The sequence below is a fragment of the Hippocampus zosterae genome, chromosome 9 (assembly GCF_025434085.1).
Source record: "Hippocampus zosterae strain Florida chromosome 9, ASM2543408v3, whole genome shotgun sequence".
Classification (NCBI taxonomy): Eukaryota; Metazoa; Chordata; class Actinopteri; order Syngnathiformes; family Syngnathidae; genus Hippocampus; species Hippocampus zosterae.
This window is the reverse complement of record NC_067459.1, coordinates 9,330,260-9,354,166: the sequence shown is the minus strand read 5'-3', so window position 1 is coordinate 9,354,166 and position 23,907 is coordinate 9,330,260. Positions and strand designations below refer to the sequence as shown.

Below are 23,907 nucleotides of genomic sequence, written 5' to 3'. Positions count from 1 at the left end.
TTCCATCTGCTGCAGATATAACAACTGCTGTTAAAAATAACCCAATTAGTGCAATGTTGGTCTGTGATAATATTTTATGTCGTTTTCACATTTTGAATGGCTCTTTGTCTACGTCCATGGGATTGGTTCGCCACCAGCCCAGGGTGTCCCCCATGTCTCTAGCCTAAAGGTTGGTGGGTTAGGCACCAGTTCACTCATGACCAGAATGCAGAAAAAGTGCTAAAAAATGCTTGATGGTCACACCCTGAAGTGCAATGCTTTTCACAACATGGTTGGACCAGTGTTGCCACCTTAGCAACATGGTCACTCCATTTAGTCACTATTTCTCCCCAAAAAACTTATTGTGAGTTTTGTTCGTACTTTTGATGTTGTTTTTCATATAACGAGAAATGAGTCTGTGGAAGGCAATCAACGAGTCACCGATGCTGAATTTTGCCAAAGACTTCCCAAAATATATTTAGCAAAAACAGCGATTTATCAACACATGCTTAACTCGAGATACATGCTTCCAAGCCACAAATATTTCACGAAGATCCTTTTGTACAACTCTACAAAAATGCAATAGCATCAGAAATTCATGCAGGGATGTCAAACTTACGTGACGCATAGCAAGCATGTCACTGGTGTTCGGCCGGACACTCCTTTGGCACAATTTGGTAAATTTAATATTTTTCACAAATCCATACTATTCATTCGTTTTCCGAACCGCTTTTATCGCCACCAGGTTCGTGGGGTGTGCTGGAGCCCATCCCAGCTCCCTCAAATCCATACTATTTTTACCAATTATTGACCAATCTAAAGTCTTGAAAATAGCAATATTAACTGCTGAACAAATGTCGTTTTTGACGTCTCCTGAAAAGTCGAATTACGAATTGCTTCCTAAAGTAGTTTGGTCAAAAACTGATTTTTGGTCGTAATCCAAGGCGTAAAAATCTCAAATTTTCAAAACCAATTTGGTCAATAACAGAGATGCTCGAAAACAGAGGTATGACTTTGTGTGTGTGTGTGTGTGTGTGTGTGTGTGTGTGTGTATATATATTAATCTCAAATAGTCCGGATAGGATTCATTCATTTCATTCATTCATCTTCCGAGCCGCTTGATCCTCACTAGGGTCGCGGGGGGTGCTGGAGCCTATCCCAGCTGTCTTCGGGCAGTAGGCGGGGGACACCCTGAATCGGTTGCCAGCCAATCGCAGGGCACACAGAAACCAACAACCATTCGCACTCACACTCACACCTAGGGACAATTTAGAGTATATGCAATACAATAGCGTAAATACACAGGTGACACACCCACATGTGCCCAAACAACACAAACTTAAAAAAACACCCACAAAACACCCGCTACTCGTAATTCGGAAGGAATACTTGGTTTCATTCAGTTAAGTTAAATATGCATGTTTTTAAAATAATAAAACATACATTATTGCAGATATATTTCAGTTGAAGAACTACTGTATTAAGTATAACCAAACCATCAGAAGACATCATAACATGTCACGGAGCCTTTAAGTGGTTGTCTTACGAAATGGCTTCGCTGTCTGTCAAGAATTCACATCCAGAGCATGGTGCAATGCCAAATGCTACATGCCACCGTGGGCCTATTTTCCCTCACCGGTGTCGTTGCAAGGTGTTCACACAGAGGACAGGCTAGCCTACTTTAGAGTGGAGTGAGTCATTCAACTTATGTCATCTCCAGTTACAGTTCCAACAAGGTGTCAAGTGCGAGATGGTGGCCAGTGCCATCTCTGCCCAGTCAGTCAGTAACCCAAAGAAGGTTGTTGGCTGATCTTCACTGCTGGCCTAAATGCCTAGTTCAGAATTAATGACATTTTGTCTTTCTTTTTTAGGATTTGCAGATTCATTTTCAGTAATTCATCTGTGACTACATGAAACAAGCAAGATGCACAGACACCCATATTGCTTATAAATAATGCCGTATGTGACAACACGTATGAAAACTCTCATCTCTGGATGAAATGATTAATTAAATTTACTCAAATAATTTGCGGTTCAGCACCCTCAGATTCAGGTATTTAAGATTTATTTCAATATACCTTAATATTATTTTGTTTTGGGGGGCATCTCCCATTTTTCATGCAAAATGCCAATTAGACCTGAACTGGGGTTGTTTAATTACTTTTTTTCTTCAGTTTTTCCCTTTCCCTTTTTAAATTTTCACAATGGGCGTCAGTTACCCCCAAATTTTCACTATTCGTGGGCTGGCCCGAGCTTCATTCCCCACGAATAGCGAGGGTCCACTGTATTTATGGCCCAGAAGTGTTTGTCATCCAAATATTTACTTTTATTGACTTAACAACTGCTTAACTGTAAGTTAGTGATAGACTTTGTTGCATTGCGATTTACAACTTTGGGTTGCATCACCACAGTAGGAATGCCACTGTCGGAAACCGAAGACCCCACAAACCAAACCTAATTCCAGCGAAGTTGAGACGTTGTGTGAAACAAATAAAAACACAATACAATGATTTGCAAATCATGTTCAGCCTATATTGAATTGAAGACATGACAAAGACAAAATATTTAATGTTCAAACTGATACGGAGGTAGCAGGACGAGATCGACTTCTTACTGGCCAGACATGGGCCCCTGTGTCGTGGCTCCCTGCTGTCGAGGCGGCTGAGTAGCTCTGCGACCGCCACCACTCACGCAGCCAAGTAGCTCTGCGGCCGCCACCGGTCAGACAGCTAAAGAGCTCCAGGGAGCCTGTGTCGTGGTCACCCTCCTACTTGATCTCCTTATCGTGGACGCCAAACTCTCAGATAGCTGAGGAGTCAGCAAATTAATGTATAACGATAGCATCACGCGAATAATGCACTCTTAAGAATTAATACAAAACCTTGTAAATAGGCGTTCTGTCAGCCATGCATGCCATCTAGTTCCTGATCGTAAAACGTCCATAAACAGTTACCTTGTTATCAATGACTGGTATTGTTTGACGTCACGAGTGCCTGATTCATTGAAATACGGCCGCTATTGGTCTGAAACGAGGGCTGAACAATTTTTCATTTTGGGACCGAAGTTGCAATCTTGGGCAATGGGATTTTGAGATCATCAAAGGTATATATTTTTAAAAGGCTCTTATCCCCCACGCTCATCAATCGGCAGCATACTACTATGCACAGCTCACACTCACCAGCTCCAAACTAGTTAACCAAAAAAAAAAGTGTTGCATCTACGTCACGCTGTCACTCATACACTTGGAAGTCTTTGCTTTCACGGCTGCTTGAGAACACTAGGCGTTCAGGCTCAGAAACAGCAACAAACTGCATGGTGCAAATCCTGTCCTACGTGGTGACAAATAAACTACCCCGCTAACGAGTAGCACTTTAACCGAGGAGGCGAATAAGGAGTCACTGAGCATGCAACAGTGAGCAAGAGAGAACATGAAATAAAGAAATGGTTACCGTTTTATATTTGAGTAACCCCTTCAGAAATATTCCCATTATGATATTTTTACACCTACACTCACCATTACTGTTAAGACCCCAAGATTCAATTCATACCATGATACAGATTTCAGGCCATATCGCGATGCCTTCAGTCTCTGTTTGAATTGTTCAGTCTTGAGCAAAAATATGGGGAAAATATTTATAGAAATACATTTATGCACATAAGTACAAAATATAAAACATTTTGGTTGAAAAAAAAGATGTTTTAAAAATACAGTAATAACACAATTACATATTTCTACATGAAGGAAAATAGTGCAGTAGGTCTTGCCTTATTGAACCATTTTGATAACCTTAAAAAGAACCGCCTTCCTCGCTCAAGCTCTTGAGTGTCTTGCATCAATAGCCCAATCGCTTTTAAAGTTCTGATGGTATGACTGATGATAATCATTTTCTGTCATGTTTATAAATGCTACTGTACATTGTGAATATTGCACTGAAGCTTGATTTGAAGAAAATAGCAATGTCTGTAAAAAAAAAATTGTGATTCAGTTGTATACTAAAATCGTTCAGTCCGAGTCCTCGCTCACCCCCTAATGTAGATAGCATTAATGCACATGTGTTTTTACTGGGTAGTTTGGGTCTACTGATAAAATGGCAACGGCAATGCCTGTCTCCGCACTAGCCTGATCCAAACGTCCCCTTTCACCTAACCTCTGGCACCATGTCGACTTTATATCGCATCTGGCACATGACTCCCCAAAGGATCATCAGTTCCCACTTGCTGGGTTGTTAACGCTTGCGGGACGACAATCTGTTGTGCTGCCTGTAGGTATGTGTCCATGTGTAGTACGTTGCTGTTCCTGGTTGCCAGAGGAACACTCGGTGCTTGCGTCTGATGCCTTGCAAGCTCTGACAACGGCGTTGCTGCTTAGCATTCATTGCGAGAGTCCAAGGTGGTGCTTCCCACCATCTGCCAACAAAGGCCCAGATTACCCAGCCTTGCTTTAGACCCCCTCCTGCTTACACAGCCCTCTCTCCTTATTTCATTCCAACTCGCCTCACTCCACCACAGGCCCAGCTGAGAAACTGACGACTTTCTCTCAGGCCACTTAGATGATAGATAGATATATAGACACACACACACGCACGCACGCACGCACATACACACACACACACACACACACACACACACACACACACACACACACCTATCTATCTTTGATAGATAGATAGATACACCTACACACACCTGTCTGTCTGTCTGTCTGTCTGTCTGTCTGTCTGTCTGTCTGTCTGTCTGTCTGTCTGTCTGTCTGTCTGTCTGTCTGTCTGTCTGTGTGTTCCTCTCACATTTAAGAATCATGCTTTGCAGGTTAATGGAACACGGTAAATTGTCCCGAGAGGTGCAGGGTTCGATTCCGGCTCCGGCCTTCCTGTATTTGTGAGTGTGAGCGCAGATGGTTATTCGTCTCTGTGTGCCCTGTTATTGGGTGGCAACCACTTAAGGGTGTCCCCCACCTACTGCCCCAGCGACCCTTGTGAGGATAAGCGGATCAGAAAATGGATGGATGGGTATATATATATATATATATATATATATATATGTTGTATATCCAAAGTGCACATTGACACAACATTGTACTGCAAGTGTGTATTTGTGTAGCCTGCCTGTGAAAGTGTCCTTGTGTTCATGTGCACACTGTGGGAAGTTATAAATAAACTGCTGAGCTGTTATGAGCCAGCATGCAGGACAGCGTATTCCAGAGACGGCGTGCCCGTGGTTAATGACAACTTTCCTGCCCGATGTCAGAAGGCATGCTCGCCATTGTTTGTGACGGTCTCCTCGTATCATACTTGTTTTTTTCATGCCGATTGTAGAACAGAAATACGCCCGTGTTGTGTCATCAGTGTTTTATGTGCTGGCTAGGAGTCATGTTGGTGAGGTTCAATCTTGCAATTGCTTTTTTGAGATAGAAACAAATTTGTTGCTAATGGTTTTCTGGATGCTGTTTTGAGCTGTCTTCTTCCTGCAGGGTGACACCTGACAAACACTTCATTTCCCATACAGGCTGATTTGAAGCAGATGATACAGTACAGTCATCCATTCTGACAGATTTGGAATAGTTTTTTAATGTTTTTGTTTGCTGTTGTGCCGGAAATGCTCCAAATGAGAACAATATGTTCTCTGTTTCCATGTGCTTTCAAACTGTGCGAGCATACTTGCACAATAAAGTTGGCACTATATTTGGAAGTTTTGGACCATCTTGGAGATGCTGTTTTGATGCAGACTCAATGATGTATAGTTGGATACACAAGTCTTGTGGATAAGCATTTAATAGTAGTGACTGTCAATATTCATTGCTTGAAAAAAATATAGTAATTGTATATGGTTTAGCATAGCTCAGAATTACATCTTACAGCGGGTGTTTTGTGGGTGTTTTTTTAAGTTTCTTTGTTTGGGCACATGTGGGTGTGTCACTTGTGTATTTACGCTATTGTATTGCATATCCTATCCGGGCTATTTGAGATTTAAAAAAAATATATATATATACACACACACACACACACAAAGTCATACCTCTGTTTTCGACCATCTAAGTTCTCGACCAAATTGGTTTTCAACCAGAAAATTTGATATTTTTACGCCTCGGATTATGACCGAAAATCAGTTTTTGACCAAACTAAGCAAACCTAAATAGGCCATTCGACTCCTCTCAGCATCCTTACACGAGGAAGTGATGCTTCCTCATGTAAAGTTCATTGTGAGCAGACGTGTTTGGTTTGGTTTTTTGTTTTTCCTGCATAGTGTATGAGCCCTTTATCATGGGCTAATAAAATTGTTTCGCATTTCAAACAAATTGGTTTTCGAACACCCTTCTGGAACGGATTATTTTTTTTTAGTAAAAATGTAGTTTTTGTTCAAATGTACTGTTCCAAATTATAACGCCAGCAGAGACAAAGTGTAAAGAACTGAAAATAGTTATTTGTTGAAATTTCAGCTTTAGGAGGTTGTATTTGCAAAAATCAAAAGCTATCTAAATTAAAAACATTGGGACAGGTCAAGTTACATTCTCACATGTCTGTCTATCCAATTGGCTGGCAATATCTTCTGGGTGTACTCTGCCTACTGCCCGAAGACAGTTGCATGTCCACGACCCTTGTTGGATAAAAGCAGTTCGGATAATGGATGGATGAATCACTTATTTGCCAGCTGTTTTTCAAGTCTTGCATCCATTGAACTTGAGTGAGTTTTTCTTAGATTCTTTGCTTGAACTTATTTGAAAAATATCTGTGTAGCCTACTGAAGCTACTGTTTGGATGTGAAATGCCTCCCACCGTCATAAATCTTTGCTCGAGGATGCTCCAAAGATTCATATCCACATAACCTTCAAATACCGGTAATTAAATAAACATAGAGATGAAAAATCTGAGAAAAACATTGCATAATAATTTTGACTGTGGTGTAATAAATTCAAAGGTCTGTCAAAAATGAACTTGCATTCAAGAAACTACTGTTTTGATGACTACTAAACATTTCAGTTCTCTATGGCAAGTACCTTAGGCATTGTAAACTAGCACTAATCATCTGTTCTGAACATTAATGTAGGCTTCAGCCTGCACAACATAACCTCATCTTTTGTCCATGTCTGCGCTTGAAACCAAACGGTTGCACTAAACCACCACCAAGTTTTATATATACAGTATATACTGTTTATATATTTGTTTTTAAACGCATCCCGTCAGTCAGCAAACAAGGTGGGCCTGAATTTTTTTGTGCCATCTGTTGGTCGCAGCCATGGAGTGAAGGCCTAAGTGCCTCCATAAATTTACAAAGGATAGACAGAATTCTTCCTAAGGAACATGTAATTTGCTAATCATAAAATAGAAACAATGTAGTCTTAAAATATTACTTTCTTTTATAATTTATTCCACGGACCAGATTAGCAGCACACAATAACAATTGGTTCCCAGATTTTGGTTTGTGAGGCTTGAACCCACTAAGCTAGCAACTATTGTTTGCACTGCAGTGAAAGAGTGGTCTCAGCTGCAGCATGCAGTGAAAGCTTTGTTAGTGCCACTTTAATGTGTGTGTGTGTGTGTGTGTGTGTGTGTGTGTGTGTGTGTGTGTGTGTGTTTGGGAAAGAATCAGCGAGGGGAGTGGACCTGCAGGGGGAGGGAATGTTTGCACCAGCTGGGATGTGTCCTCGCACTTCCTGTGCCTCCACGCTTGATTCTTGGTCTCTGAGAGTTCCGGGTAGCCTATGTCATTGAGAGGAGATCACAAGGGATTTCTCAGTTATGTGGAGAGTCATTTTATTTGTAAAGCTGTGTTCACACACGGCAGTTCAATTCCAATTGTTTATTGCCGATATGCCACATGTCAGATTTTTCTCATACAGTACAATTCCAATTTATTTCATTTGATTTTTCTTTATTTTTTTTCTATTTTTATTTTTTTTTGCCAGGTGCGCCTGGATTTCTTTCATATGTGGATATATATCTGGTGCAGAGTTGAGCTCGAGGTCATCCGACCTCAGCAGGAGTACATCATCAAAAGTCAAATGTGCACTCTGCACAACTTGCTTCTTCATGCGAGACTATATTTATTTCCGTAAACACTGTACTACATGATATTGTTTTTTTGTTTGTTTGTTAGTTTTTTTAATGAGCATGTCACTCAACGTTGTGTTTTGTGCGCGTCATATCCCGGACATGTTTGTTTTTGTATTGCGAATGACTACATAAGAAAAGTGGATTAACTTGAAAGTGTAAGGGTAGCCTAAGACTCTTTGGTTGTGGTGTTATTTGTATTTTGACAAAAGTGGTCGCTGCACAGCCCCAATTGGTTGATTCTTTATCTTTTTTTTTTTGTCAGCATTGAACTCTAAAACTATTGTTGTACAGGTGCTTTCTCATAGCCATCTGTCTCATTGGTGTATAGGTTTTTCAAATATTTCTGCGGTTAAGTCGAGTTTCCATGGCAAGCCTCGGTGCTTTACTGGGCCCAGGGCTGAATTATTAAAGACCGGCTATTGATAAGCTCCACCCTTAACGGTTCTGTTAATGGTCAAATTAGTTATCAATGTATTTAAGGTTTTTCTCATAATGTAATACTTTTTAGTGGATCTTAGAAATAAGAAGCTAATGCACAATTGTCTCCATTTTAGCACACCACCACTGACCGCAACGTTGGTGCTACTACCGAGTGAAGTACCAGTAAAACAGGCCAAAATCCCAAGGTCAATGTGTAAGGCAGGGCTAAGGACTAGGAGTAATAGTAGTACTGGAGCAGAAACAATACCCAGAAGCCTGAGCACACAAAACACTGAGATCACTTCAGCACAGTTTACATTTTTCTTTTCTTTCTTTTTTTTTTTTTTGACTAAAAGACTCGTAACATTCAGTCTCCTCCTTCCATAGTCGGTATGATGAGCACGCCTGGCAGGGGGCCAAGACTGGCATCAGAACGTTGGCTTGTGAGAATAGGGAGGCGTGACTCTTGGCCAGGAGGGAGACTGCCAGACGCTTGGTTTCCCCTAAACCATGTGACTAGCAGTTTGTGAGTGTGACACAAACAAGTGGCCAAGCAGGTTAACCGTGGGCTTCCCTGTCATGTGTCGCTGTGAAATGCTCCCACTTTTGGTCCTCTCTGAAGTGGCTCTCAGCTTCATCATTCTAAACGCTGCTGCTTGGCTTGCATTAAAGCTGATTCTGATCCTGAGTACATTTTAACAAGTCATAACAGGACATTCTCTATTTCTGTTTATGTATAGTCTACCCTTCTCCTTGTGTCGGCTGAGCAGTCGTCTTGCTTTTTCCCACTCAAATCCATTTCACATTTTCCCTTTAACTCTCTCCGAATGGTGAAACGTACATAGTGTACGCTTTTAGAGTGTGGGGCTTGTTTGGTGTTGGCTGGACGAGGTTGTGGGTGGTCGGGTGGCGGGTGGGGGGGAAGGGGGGGGGGTTACACCTTGGGGAAACAAAATCCCTTTTAGAAATAAACATGCCTTACCATTGTTCACACATTAATTCTGTCGTTTTCCCTTTTTTAAAACGTCCTTTTTGTGTACCAAATGTCCTCGTGTAAATTCATCTGTGAAATTTTAAAACTCCCTCTCTTGCTCTCTTGAAATAAGTAAATGGAAAAGATTAACAGAACAACCTGTCACAGTGGTGCTTTTCCTTATAATGCACCTTTGCAGAATTGCTCGGGTTCCGCAGTCACTGGATGACAGAATCTTCTCCACGCAGCCTGGAGTTGCTGCCGTCTACAGCGTGAGTACGCACGCACGCGCGCACACACACACACTCACGCGCACACAGCTGTCTATCTTGACACATTTCACACTGAAATTAAAGCATGAGTGCTTAACCATGTGCAAGCACAGTGGTACCTTGACTTAATGAGTTTAATTCCGTGACCAAGCTAAGCTTCACTAACTCACAATTTCCCCCAATGAAATGAATTGAAATGCCGTTGATCCGTTCCAACCAGAAAAAAGGCACTGTATAGCTTCAAATCCTAAAGAAACACACTAGTAAAGAATCTAAAGAAATAGACTGGATTTTGAAAGGCTTCATTACTTTCTCTACTATATCTGCATATTGGTGGGCCACGCCTTGTAAGGGGCGTGGCCCAGCAATGACATCACCAGTCGAGATGGCCGGTGTGAGGGTCTTGGCGTTAGTCATGACCGACGGCGTGTCCTTCTGAGGGTTTCTTAATTTGTATTTGTTAGAGACCACTTCGATATGCAGTCTATGTTAATAATTTAAACCTGATTCAAAAAAGTATGTGTGTATGTGAGCGTCTAACATGGCACTGTGTAATAGCAGATGTGGGTTGCTCCCCCATCTCACAATTAAATTCAAGTTATGCTGCTTTTTCAAACCAAATATGCTTTTGGCTAAGAACGTACTGATCAGTTTGCAGGGAACATTGTAAAATCATTGTAATATTCATCAATTAAAGCGGTGCTCGTCACGTGAAGCGTTTTGTTCCGCACCAGAAGAGCGAACAGTCCCCTCATGTTACATGTCCTATACAGCTTCCCCTCCCCCACACCAGCACTCCATATGTCCTCCACACCAATCAGTTGCCCAAGCAGAGCAGGCTCCTCCCCTGGCAACATCAGCGAGATTGGTTGCTTTATCGTGGGTCATGTGAGGAAAGTGTGCCACACAAAAGAGCTGGAGAGAGGTGCACAAACGATGGCCACTGCACCCCGGGTCGTGGTGCCTGCAGCCTTGTCGCAGTGCTCCCGATGAGCTGAATGTCGCCGTTGTCGAGAAGAAAAAGGCCCCTTTGAGAGGAAAGAGTTGTCTTACTGAAATGCGCGGGCTTCTTGTTGCCTTACTGCAGTGTGTGCTCTCATTCCACGGTGTGTCCAAATGGTGAGAATGGTGCCAGCTGCTGCAAGTGACACCTTTCCTGCCGCACCGTCAATCCGAATGACCCAGTGTGCACTTTCACACAACATGCCGTAATCAGATGATTAGGCTGGATTTATATTGCACATTTTAGATACCGTTTCTGATTTCTGAATGCCAATATTAGATGACCACGTTGCACAGAAATTACCCCACAAGCATCAACAGCAGGCAGTGACAACACAGAAGTAAAGAACAAACACACATTGAAAAGGTTTTACTGTTTGATGTTAAATGTAGCTGTTGTGATGGTGCTACTATTACTGCATTGCATTGTAGATAGTGTTTAGCTGTCCTGGACCCCCATCGCCCAATGATTTATTTGTGGCTGCACTCCACATTACAGTATGTGGCAATTATTAGTTTATTTCATCAAAGCCACAGCTCTTTCATATTTAGACCACATGCGTCGATGCTTTTGCTGTCAATTTAATTCAGAGAGACCATATCGTTTTTTTGTTGTTGTTTTAATCGTCCCCACATTCTTAAAACACATTTAAAACTATTAAAACCGCTTTAACTGTCAAGATAAGTAAAATGAGCCAGAGTCGGTATGTTTTCTTACCCTCAGTGAGACATACTAATACATAAAAATAAAAAAAAAAGGATTCAGACATGTACAGTACATTTATACCCCCGGAAGGTTTGACATATTATTTCGTTTTATGATTCCACTAGCATAATTCTGACATATAATGTGAAATACCACAAACTGACCAAGGGAAATTTGCATCGATCTTAGGAACCCAACCAGTCGATCGCGGTTGACTAGTAGTTATTCCATGTTTTATGTTAGCTACAGATTGCACACCCTATCAGTCTCACGTCCTCAAAAACAAATATATATATTTTATTTTATTAATAAACTAGCTGGTTCGCCGCCCTCCGGGCGGCTCATCAGCTAGTTCCTGCGGAAGGCTGGTAAGGTGGGCCTTCGGCCCACAAAAGTGTTGTTGCTTGGTTCAACTTTTTGTTCATCTTCATTGCTTATCGCGAAAATAAATAGATTTTTAGCTCTACTAAATAACTAACAATTTAATTGCAATGCTTGTGGGTAGACAACATTTCTTCGCTAAGATGCCCGTGCGATCGTAGTGAGCCACTGCCTGAGCGGCGCAGTGGCGGCGCGCAGTGGCGGCGCGCAGCGGCGCGGTGAAGTAGGTACGTTTTGAAAAGGGACAGACGGAAGGACAGACCGCGTGCGGGACGACGCGCAATATATATATATATATATATATATATATATATATATATATATATATATAATAAAACCTCACTTCCTGTCCATTCAAAGTCAGCTAGTAGCCCAGAGTTTTAGCGCACAGGTCAGTGCCGGTCAGACCGAAGCAGTGTGAATCCAGCCTCCAAATGATGACTTCAACACTAGTGTCAGACAGCTAGTCTTTCAACACAGCATAGTGGGAGAAGTGTCAGACCTCACACCCCTGCCAGCATTTGCGTGTTCTGTGTGTAATACTAGCATCACTGATTGTATCTTGACCGCACTGGTTTTCCCGTCCTCCAGCTCCCCAGGCACTCTGGTCCCCCTTTCACTCCTCATGACGTCACTAAGGGACACCCAAGCTTGGCAGGCACCCCGCCCGGTCATGCCCACTCCCCGGCGCTCTCTCAGGTATCCATATCCACAGCTACCACGTATCGCTATCCTAAGGGCTGGGAGACGGGCGGAGGGGTGAGTTTGTGTGACATTTGCCGCCTTCATCCTCTGTGCGTACTCATGTTTGCGATTTCTACAATGTCTGCTTGTGTGTAAAGGACATCTTTTTGTTTTGTTCTTAACACCGGCATAAAATGTGCATGAGTTGAAATGAAAATGAAAATATGATAAGAACTAGTTACATTTATCTATTCCTAAAACATAAATGTCCAATGGAGGCTAAGGTAAAAAAAACAGTTAGGTAAATTAGCCATTTATAAATGAATGCAAAATTCCCTGTATGTTTTGAAGACATCACTTTCATTACAATGGGCCTCATTCACCTCTATATGTGTAGAAATATTCTTACTGTGCACACAACTTCAGTGTATGCTGTATGCAGAATTCCCGTCAGATTTGACACTTCTGTCCCAAACAAATTTCTAACTTTCTATGTTAGTAAATACGGCTTTTGTTTTAAATGCTGTTACTGTCTTAGTTTAAATGCATGTTGTTGTTTTTTTTGGTGAGTGGGGTGGGAGGGTCATATTTAAATGTGATGGACAAACACAATACCAGTTCAGTCGCATGTGAGACTAATTTAGGAACGTTAGTGCCACGTATTCCCGGGAAAATAAGTGAGAGCATCATAGAAACCTTTGGTGTTGCCAGGTCGTTCACCCACTGTGCACCCTGGGAGCAGCTCTGGTCTTAGTGTGCTAAAAATAGTACACTCAGCCAGCACACTCTTAAATGGGTACAGCCATACGGATGGTAGCTCAGAGTAAAGGAGATAAACTGGCCTCCACATGGCTCTGATGAGCAATAATGTGCCACAAGTCGTGCAGACCTTCATGGTGCCACTATGGACAAGACATCAACCAATCAATTTTATAACATTTGCTGCAGCAACATGCAAATACTACCCGACAGAGTTGACCGCAAGATGTGCTTTTGTTCAAAATACTGCGGCCGATGAAGTCTGTGCTCCTCAATTGACTTCAACCTGACCTCGACATCTTGTTATACCCCCTCTCGACAGTCTCCATACAACCCCGGGCAGAATGCTGGCTCCGCCCCTCTAGTGTATTCTCCTCAGACACAGCCAATGAATGCACAGCCACAGAGTCGCCCGGTGAGTGAATCAGTTATTTGATTAGATAAATGGATTGACAAATTAAATAATTTTACTGAAGCAGTTTTAGGGAAAAGTAAAGTTCAAATTAAGGAAACAGACATTGCAGCCCACTCCTGCTCTAACACCTTTCACACAAATTGACACCTCAGAGCCATCACAGTCTGTTAGACTTTGAGCAGCCTTTCACACTGACTGGTGTGGAAGAACCTCATCAGGCACCTTCTGGTTGAACGTGACACACACTCTAACACAGAGGTTGGTTTACAACATTTCAAGGTTATGAACAGCGCACCATGAACTAATTTTGCACTGCAGAAAATACAGTCAAACCTCGGTTTTAAAATGTTTCTGTTCTTGACCAAATCGATCTTCGACCCAAAATTTCGAGTTTTTTATGCCCTGGATAATGACCGAATTTTGGTTCTCGAACAAACTGAGCGCACTTGAATGCATCATTTGACGCCTTCCTTACACGAGGAAGTGGCGCTTCCTTGGGTAGACGAGGAAGTGACGTGTCTTCGTTTATTTAGCGTTCCTTGGTGAACAGACGTGTTCAATAAAGATTTTTTTTTTTAATGGAGTGTGGTTTCGGTTTTTGAACAAATCGGTTTTCGAACAAATCGGTTTTCGAACAGCCTTCTGGAACGGATTATTGTCGAAAACCGAGGTATGACTGGAATACATTCATGCAGAGCACAGGAGTTCACACATCCGTGTTTTCCGTATTTTTTCATTTTATTATTTTATTTATGGCCTAGACATATCTTTTTTTATGTTTGTAGGTGTTGTCTTTGCTTGTGTGAAGCGCCTTGAGTTGCCTTGTGTAAGAAATTTGCTATATGAATAAAATTGCCCTGCCTTGCCTTATTTTTGGCATATTATTTTTGCAATATCTTTCATAGTAATACAGTGATCCCTCGCTACTTTGCGGTTCGTTTATCGTGGGTTCAGTGCATCGCGGATTTTTTTTCAAACATTAAAAAAAATGTTTTTTTTTTTTTTTTTTACATATGCATGGGGTGCAGTACTGTATATTTGCTCTATGTGACTCGGTGTTGTTTTGCAGCTTCTCGCAGAACGTTTGCGGACTTAAAAAAAACAGTTTGTTAATTGGACACTACTTCGCGGATTTTCGTTTATCGCGGGTGGTTTTGGTCCCCATTACCCGCGACAAACGAGGGATTACTGTACTGGCATTACAGCATGACTTTGAGTGTGACAACTCTGTTAGCACATGTTAAAGTGATGGACTACAGCACATTCCGAAGTGCAGATTCCGGTTATGTTCTCGCTGTAGGAATGGATCTCTGTCATAAATCGAGCACACCCCCACCCCATGTGGTGTAATGTTCTCAATGAGTTCAAGCCCTGGTTAGTCAGTTAATTAAGACAAAGTTGCTCCATCACGCACTCCTGCAGTTTGATTGCCATTTACCGTCTGCCACACTGCTCATCTCTGTCTCTTTTGTGCTCTTTCCTCTGCCTGCTTTCCACCACTGCCTCAAACATCCCTCCAATCAGTTTGCGACGGGCCCACGACAAACCCACCATCAGGTACATTCTGCGACTATCATGTTCCTCCTCAAAATGTTGATTTGAAAACGTCGCAATGTACCATTGAACTGATGATACAGTGAAACGGGATTTAGATTAGATTAGATTAGATTAGATTAGATTAGATTAGATTACATTAGATTAGATTAGATTAGATACAAATTTCAAAATGGTTTCTCTCTCCATAGGCATTAATGTAAGTTGGTGATTAGTTAATGGAATTAATTTAGCATAACTTGTTACAATCAGGCTGGATTTCCAAGTGCCCAATTCCAATGTACTATGATTTTTATTTTGGGACTGTTTACCTATATATGTCCTTTTCAAGAGATACTAATCTTAGCAAAGTCACAAGTGCCCTCTTTATGTAATTTTCATAGAAGGAGTGTTTCAAACACCTCTAAAATGCTCCAGAACAAATAAATTCAGGGGGAAAAAAACTTGAAGCCCAAAGTCCATGGCCTACTGTAGTCTACGGCCTTCACTCCTCTTCTCACCAATAAAGTTCTATTTGTGCTATTTAAATTGGGGGCAAGTGACATCATTTGAAACATAATGGTCACTGAGATAAGTGCACTTGAAGCACTCGTAATTTCATCCTATACAATTTTTTGGGTAGATATTTTTAACTAAAACTCGTTAGCCAAACAAACCAAAGGATCCAGGAGATAAGTTAAAAAATAATCAGGTTTTACTCTTTTATTTTATTTTTTAAAGCAGGTTTTCTACGGGTGATATTGCATAAAAATGTTACCCAAATACCCCCCTCACCCTCACACAAAAAAAGTGAAAATTTATTGGCATTAAATTCACTAGAAAAATAGGACTTGAGTTACAGGTGTTTTGAGTTACATATTTGGTCATTGAATTAATCAAACTCATATCTCAAGGTGCCACTGTATACTGGATCCAAGAGTACGAAGCATCCACTAATATCAGTGCTGTATGTGATCCTGATAGTTGACTCCTTTTCATCCAATGTCACCAGATTCAGAAAATATGCCGTACGAATGAGGTCATGTCTGGCCGTATAATCAGTGTTAGTGTCACCTTGAGGATGCTAACATGTCAAATTACTGACGGCCTGCTTTGTGGCTTGCTGAGTCATCATGCCCTTCACACTCACCGCCTACTCCAGATGGAAAACTATTTTCGACCACTTTCTGTAGCATTTGACAGTTTTTTTTCTAACAAGTCATGTGGGGTCAATGAGTGGGGTGTTTAGTGTCATTCATGTCAACACACACACACACAGTGCATGCACTGGCTGTCACTAACTGGCGCTATGCTCTGTTGTGCCACCACGGAAGTGGAGTCGGAAAGCAGATGAAGCCAAACAGTCAGGCTTTTTATCCCAATGGAGAAATGTCCATTGTGCTCTGAGTAAGACACTCCATGTGTAGCCATGAGCAAATTCATTCACTTGGTTAAGAATGCTGTTTATTTTATGTCAATCAGAATCAGGATCATCTTTATTGGCCAAGTATGTAGAACACACAAGGAATTTGTCTCCGGTATAACACGCTGCATTAGTATCATTGTAAACAAGGACATGACAAATAAATATGCAAGGACATTTTGTAATGTAAGTGAGACAATGTGCAAAGTATCAAGCAGAGCGAAAGTGTTCAGTGGTAGAATACAATACGATGACAGTTTATACAGTTGGTGCAGAAAATCATTGAACCATTTTAGAGTCACCAGTAGCAGTATTTGTAATACAAGAGAGTGACTACATCAGTGACAGTTTAGAGAGTTAATGGCTAGAGGGAAGAAGCTGTTTAAGTGTCTGCTGGATTTGGTGCGCATGGATCTGTAGCGCCTGCCTGAGGGGAGTAGCTGGAAAAGGTGGTGGGCAGGGTGCGGGGGATCCAGGAGGATTTTCCGTGCCCTTGTCTTGATTCTTACAGTGTGCAAGTCCTCAAGAGTGGGTAGGGTGGTGCCAATGATTTTTTCCGCCGTCCTAACTGTCCGTTGAAGTGGGATTTTTGTCCATTTTTTGTGGCGGCCCCAAACCAAACCGTGATGGAAGAACACAGGATTGATTCGATGGCTGCCGTGTAGAACTGTCGTAGCACCTCCTGTGGCAGGCCATGCTTCCTCAGCAGCCTCAGGAAGTACATCCTCTGCTGGGCCCTTTTCAGGATGGAGATGGTGTTGACTTCCCACTTCATGTCCTGGGAGACTATGATTCCCAGGAACTTGAAGGTCTCGACGGTTGACACAGGACGGTTGGATAGTCTGAGGGGCAACTGTGGAGAATAATGTTTCCTGAAGTCCACGATCATCTCTACAGTCTTGAGCGTGTTCAGCCCGAGTTTGCGTCGGCTGCACCAGAGCTCCAGCTGCTCCACTTGTTGGCGGTACGCAGACTCGTCGCCGTCTTTGATGAGACCGATGACCGTGGTGTCGTCTGCGAACTTTATGAGTTTGACAGCTGTTTAGGTGCAATCGTTTGTGTAGAGGGAGAAGAGCAGTGGAGAGAGGACACATCCCTGTGGGGCTCCAGTGCTGGTGGTGTGTGTTGATGCTGTTGTTGCTCCCAGTCGCACCTGTTGTGTCCGTCCCGTCAGGAAGCTGAGGATCCACTGGCAGATCGTAGGGGACCCACCGAGGTGGAGAAGTTTGGGTGTGAGGAGTTCCGGGATGATGGTGTTGAATGCAGAGCTGAAATCCACAAACAGAATTCTTGCGTAGGTCCCGGTGCTGTCGAGGTGCTCGAGGATGTAGTGCAGACATATGTTGACTGCGTCTTCCACAGACCTGTTTGCCCGGTAGGCAAACTGGGGAGGGTCCAGCAGGGGTCCGGTGACGTTCTTTAGGTGGTTCAGCACAAGGCGTTCAAAGGACTTCATGACCACAGACGTCAAGGCGACAGGCCTATAGTCGTTCAGTTCCGATGTTGCCGATTTCCTGGGAACTGCGATGATGGTAGACTGTTTCAAGCAGGATTGGACCTCACATAGCTCCAGGGATCTGTTGAAGATTTGTGTGAAGACTGGAGCCAGCTGGTCAGCGCAGACTTTCAGACAGGAGGGGGACACTTTGTCGGGCCCCGCAGCTTTCTTGATCTTATTCTGCTTGAAGAGCCGTCTCACGTCCTGTTTGTGGATCTGTAGTGGAGAAAAAGAGGGTGGGGGGGGGGGGTAGAGTATTTTCTGGTTGAGGTGTGTGTGTGGGGGAAATGGGGGTGTCCTTTTCAAATCGGCAGAAAAACATGTTTAGTTCATTAGCAAGACCCTTATTGTTCACTGTTTGCGGGGATGGCATTCTATAGTTAGTGATTGCTTTCAGGCCATTCCACACAGATGCAGAGTCGTAGGCAGAGAACTGTTTTTTCAGCCTCTCTGCATAGCTTCTCTTAGCGATGTTAATTTCCTTTGTCAATTGGTTTCGAGCGTGTTTGTACAGTGCCCGATCTCCACTTCTCAATGCGGCCTCTTTCTCTTTCCTGAGTTGCCTGAGTTTGGGAGTAAACCATGGCTTATTGTTGAAGGAGCGGAAGGACTTTGTTGGTACACACATGTCCTCACAGAAACTGATGTATGATGTTACAGTGTCTGTGTATTCATCCAGTGTGCCCGTTGAAGTTTCAAAGACGCCCCAATCAGTGCAGTCTAAGCATTCTTGTAGAGCTAGCTTTGCTTCATCTGTCCATTTTTTTCACTTAACAACCGGTTTAACACATTTGAGTTTCTGTCTGTCTGTAGGTATTAAGTGAATGAAATTGTGGTCAGAAAGACCCAATGCTGCACGGGCGACCGATCGGTATGAATTTTTGATTGTTGTATAGCAGTGGTCTAGAATGTTGCCTTCTGTGGTGAAACAGTCGATGTGCTGCTTATATCTGGAAAGTTCACGGTTAAGATGTGCTCTATTAAAATCGCCCAAAATGATCAGGGATGAGTCCGGGTATTTTAGTTCGAGTTTGTTTACTTGTTCGGCTAGCATTTGTATCGCCGTGTTAGCGTTAGCTTATGGCGCAATGTAAACACCGACTAGTAAAAAGGAGGTGAACTCACGTAGCGAGTAGAATGGCTTGCAGTTTAAAGACAGCGACTCCAGGTCCGGGCTGCAGTGTGCGTCGAGCTTCGTGACATCAGTGCACCATTCTTCGTTGATATAGAAGCAAATCCCACCACCTTTAGATTTCCCTGATAGCTCCGTGTCGCGGTCGGCTCGGAGAAGGCGGAAGCTGGGTAGATGTAGCGCGGAATCCGGGTGGCAGTCACTGAGCAAGGTTTCAGTGAAGCAGAGCGCAGCAGAACGTGCAAAGGTTTTGTTGGTCTTTGTGAGGAGAAGAAGTTCATCCATCTTGTTTGGCAAAGATCGTAGATTAGCAAGATGGATCGATGGGAGCGGGGTTCGAAATCCGCGTTGCCGGAGCTTGACGAGCACGCCGGCTCGCTTCCCCCTCCTCCGGCGCCGTTTCCATGCTCCGTACAGCGCAGCCGCTCCGCTCCCGATTATCTCTTAAAAACCTTGTGGGTTTTCGTGTGCTGGTGAAAAAAGACAGAGCATCTCAATGCGCAGCAACTTTTCCCTCGAGTAAGTAAGCCCCTCAGGGTCGCCAAAAACTAACGAAAATGACAAAAACAAGGATAACACGAGGGAGCGTGTGACCGAGGCTGCCATACCTGTCGGCGCCTGATGACAGGTATGGCTCAATGACGTATTCTTTTTAGTTTGTATGCATACTTGTTTTTTTGTGGGCGAATTTTGTGGGGGTTTTTTTGTGGGCGAATTTTGTGGGGGGGTTTTTGTGGGCGAATGCATTTGCGTGCATGCTCACAAAAAAGCCCCTGGAAATAATTACGTGTCATAATGCTGCCTTGATTTAAAGTCTGAGTATTACATCCAAAAGTAACTGTCAGGATTTACGCTGCTTCAAGTGTCACAATTTGTGTGTGTGTGTGTGCGTGTGTGTGCGCGCGCGTGTGTGTGTGCGCATGTGTGTGTGTGCGTGTTTTCACAAGGTATCTAAGATTGATTGGAGTGGCGCCCAAATTTCATTGTATGCTATACAATGACAAGAAAAGCGATTCTGATTCTGATGCAACTGTGAAAAAGACAATCGCAACATGAAAGTGTGGAACTAGAAGAGAAGATAACATCAACAGACATGGTTAGGAGCTTTCGGGTCCTAACGTCCGTGGTCTGAATCTTATTATTCCTGCAGGGTATCTGATCACTGGCAGGGCATAGCTGTTTATTGCCCGGGTCTTATTTTTGCCATTGAGCTGGCTTCTTAGGACTTGCCTCACTCGCTGGAGGTATTTGGCCGTAGCCGCTTTCCTTGTTGCCAGTTCGAGGTTGCCATTGGCTTGTGGTATTCCGAGGTACTTGTAACTGTCCTCAATGTCTGCTATTGTTCCTTCAGGGAGTGAGAGCCCTTCAGTGCGGACTACCTTTCCTCTCTTAGTCACCATCCGACTACATTTCTCAAGCCCGAATAACATCCCGATGTCACAGCTGTAGATCCTGGTCGTGTGGATCAGGGAGTCTATGTCCCTTTCGCTCTTAGCTTTATGTCATCCACGTAGAGGATGTGACTGATTGTAGCTCCATTTCTGAGGCGGTATCCATAGCCTGTCTTGGTGATTACTTGGCTTAGGGGGTTCAGTCCTATGCAGAACAGCAGTGGGGAGAGTGCATCATCTTGGTATATGCCACATTTGATGGACACTTGGGTAAGTGGCTTGCCATTGGCCTCAAGTGTGGTTTTCCACATCCTCATCGAGTTCGCAACGAAGGCTCTTAGGGTCGTGTACAGGACCCTAAGAGCCTTCGTTGCGAACTCTTATACAACCTTATAAATCTTATATCTCAATCTTATAAATCTTATACAAAACTTATACAACTCCAAGCATTCAGTGATCCATGTATGTGGCATCGAGTCATAGGCTTTTTTTTTCCCCTCTCCCTACCCAGCGTTTTTCCTTTCTGAATTCTGATTGTAATTTCCCCATTGCGGGACAAATAAAGGATATCTTAATCGTAATCAATCCAGGCTGTGCACAGGTTGGTACGCCGGGACCTGCAGTCTTGTACGACTGTTCTGTCAACCAGGAGCTGATGTTTGGCTCCTCTGGTATCTCTCGCTCATGTATTGATCCATGTGTCCACTTATCATAGCCGCAATGATGCCTGACATGAGCTTCCATGTTGTGGAGAGACAGGTTATTGGCCAATAGTTGGATGGGACTGCACCCTTTGAGGGATCCTTCATGATCAGGATCGTTCGCCCTTCGGTTAGCCATCCTGGGTGAGTCCCATCCCTCAGCAGCTGGTTTATTTGTGCTGCTAGGCGCTCATGGAGTGCTGTGAGTTTCTTTAGCCAGTAGGTGTGGACCATGTCCGCGCCTGATGCTGTCCAGTTCTTCATATCTGAGACTCTTTCCTGTATGTCTGCCACTGTTATGGTAACTGGGTTCTGTTCAGGGAGGTTGCTGTGCTCCTCTCTCAGGGTCACTGCTGTTATGTGCAACCTCCTTCTCCCATATGCCTTTCCAGTACCTTTCAGTTTCCAGTCTTGGTGGGTCAGCTCTGTTGTTAGCTTGGCGCCTTTGTTTGGCAGTTTCGAGTGCTTCAGGTATGGTCATCTGGATGTACCTCTCGGGTATCGGCCTTTTCATCACACCTCTCTGGGCCTCCGTCATTTGACTCACATCTTTCCGAGCCGCCTTGATCTTAGCCTCCAACCGTCTTTTCCATGGTGGGTAACGTATCTTATGTCTTCCATCGTTGCTCTTATAGCCAAGCATCTCAAGGATCACTGATGCTGAAGCGTATATCAGATCATTGGTTCCCGTGATCGTTACGGTAGGGATCGCCCTCAGTGCTGCATTCACACTTTCCATGAGACTTTCAGGTGGTACTTCACATAGCCGTTGTAATCGGATTCTAGGTTGCCCAGCTTTCATTCTCGCCATGATCTTAGCTTTCAGGCCAGTTGCTGCCTCGCTCAGCATTTCATTCATTGGGGCTGGCCTCCCAATCTCATCATCTGCAGTCATTGGGGCTTGCCTCCTAATCTCTGGTATGACCTCCTCCTCTGATCTGGCAACCTGGGGCCCTTCACCATGGAACCTGTGTTGTACCTCATTAATCTGGTACTTGTAGTTGCCGTTTGTGGATGTTGGAACACTGAGTTAATAGTTGTTTCGTGGTCAACCGTGACTGTGGGTTTCGAAGTAATCATTTAGCCCACATTCTCTGCATGTAACCCCTCTGACTAGGGTTGCTTGAGTAGTAGCATTCCAACAGAGCCATGTTATCGCATCTCGCCAATCTCCGCTTTGTTCCAGTAGCCCATTTTTCATCAAGGTGCTCTGGTTCCCCAGCACCTGACGCAGACCTTGTTTGGCTGGGCCGACGTCTGATCCGGCATGTCATTCATTTTATTGTCTCTCATCATTAGCGTGAAGGATCTTGCCCAAGGACCCACACTGGATGTTGTTATGTGCTCATTTTTTTTGCCCCCAGCGGGATTCGAACCACCATCTCCCATATGCCAAACCGATGCCTTATCAACTGAGCTATCAGGCCGCTGTGTGTGTGTGTGTGTGTGTGTGTGTGTGTGCGTGCGTGTGTGTGTGTGTGTGTGCGTGCGTGTGTGTGCGCAAAAAAATATCTATCTATCTATCTATCTATCTATCTATCTATCTATCTATCTATCTATCTATCTATCTATCTATCTATCTATCTATCTATCTATCTATCTATCTATCTATCTATCTATCTATCTATCTATCTATCTATCTATCTATCTATCTATCTATTAGAGCTGTCAAACGATTAAAATATTTAATCTAATTAAAAATGCAAATGTCATAATTAACTCAAATGGACTAAAAAATTAATCGTGATTACTCACACATTTTTAATCGTTTCTGAATTTCCTTTTACATTTTTTGTCCTATTTTTCCCCCATTTTAATGCTCTCATCAACATGGAATCATGAATCAGTTTTCTATGTGCCAAATGCAACTATTTACTGAAATAACAATTTCGATTTTCAATATTACATGAACATTTTTCACTTGGAGCAGTTATTCACACATAATCTCTCACACAATATTACTGTCCATCAACGACAGTGAAAACAATATTTTGTCACACAACAGCTGCTTTAACAGCTTTTTTTTAATAAAATCAAAACAGAGCAATATAACATTATAAAGTGCACATCTAAGGTAAACTAATACTCAGCCTATAGTAGATTTAAACCATGGTTGCATACTTCGTTTTTCTCAAGTTTACTTTGAACACAGCAGTCTGTTTCTGTATGTTTGTTGAAGAATAACGAGACACCGGACACCAGTGTTCATTATGTGCCGCTGTATTCAAAACTGCCCCCCGTACAAAAAAGCGCCCGCACTTCCCCGTGCTGCTGGGGCAAACCATTCTGAAAGGGGAGGGGGGTCACTCCCCCTAACACAGTCAGGCTATGTTGATTGTGTCCTTCTTGTGCGGAAGTCTCTCTACAGTTTTTGTATAGACCTCATTTCGAATGACTACACTTGGTTCGATGACAACACTGGAGACGTTTTATTTTCGCTAGGTTGCTACCACTGTCAGACAAACAGAGAAGCAATGGACGCGGAACACTGTAACCTTCCACACAAAATAGTTCCAAACAAGTAACAATCGTGTCAGTGGCATACATTGTATACCTGTATGATACAGAGAGAGAGAAGAACAGATAA

General features: G+C 43.1%; 1 protein-coding gene across 5 annotated transcripts in view; it reads left to right on the top strand.

Moving 5' to 3' along the window:
* eif4g3a (eukaryotic translation initiation factor 4 gamma, 3a) overlaps window positions 1-23,907 on the top strand; it is a 62,313-nt gene that overhangs the window by 2,932 nt on the left and 35,474 nt on the right. For 3 of the 5 annotated variants that reach the window (XM_052077093.1, XM_052077094.1, XM_052077092.1), the window contains exons 2-5: window positions 9,623-9,695; window positions 12,376-12,543; window positions 13,550-13,642; window positions 15,167-15,199. In XM_052077093.1, the coding sequence (XP_051933053.1) occupies window positions 9,623-9,695; window positions 12,376-12,543; window positions 13,550-13,642; window positions 15,167-15,199 (367 nt within the window). The remainder of the gene's footprint in view (window positions 1-9,622; window positions 9,696-12,375; window positions 12,544-13,549; window positions 13,643-15,166; window positions 15,200-23,907) is intronic. The other 2 variants (XM_052077096.1, XM_052077095.1) reach the window with 2 other exon arrangements.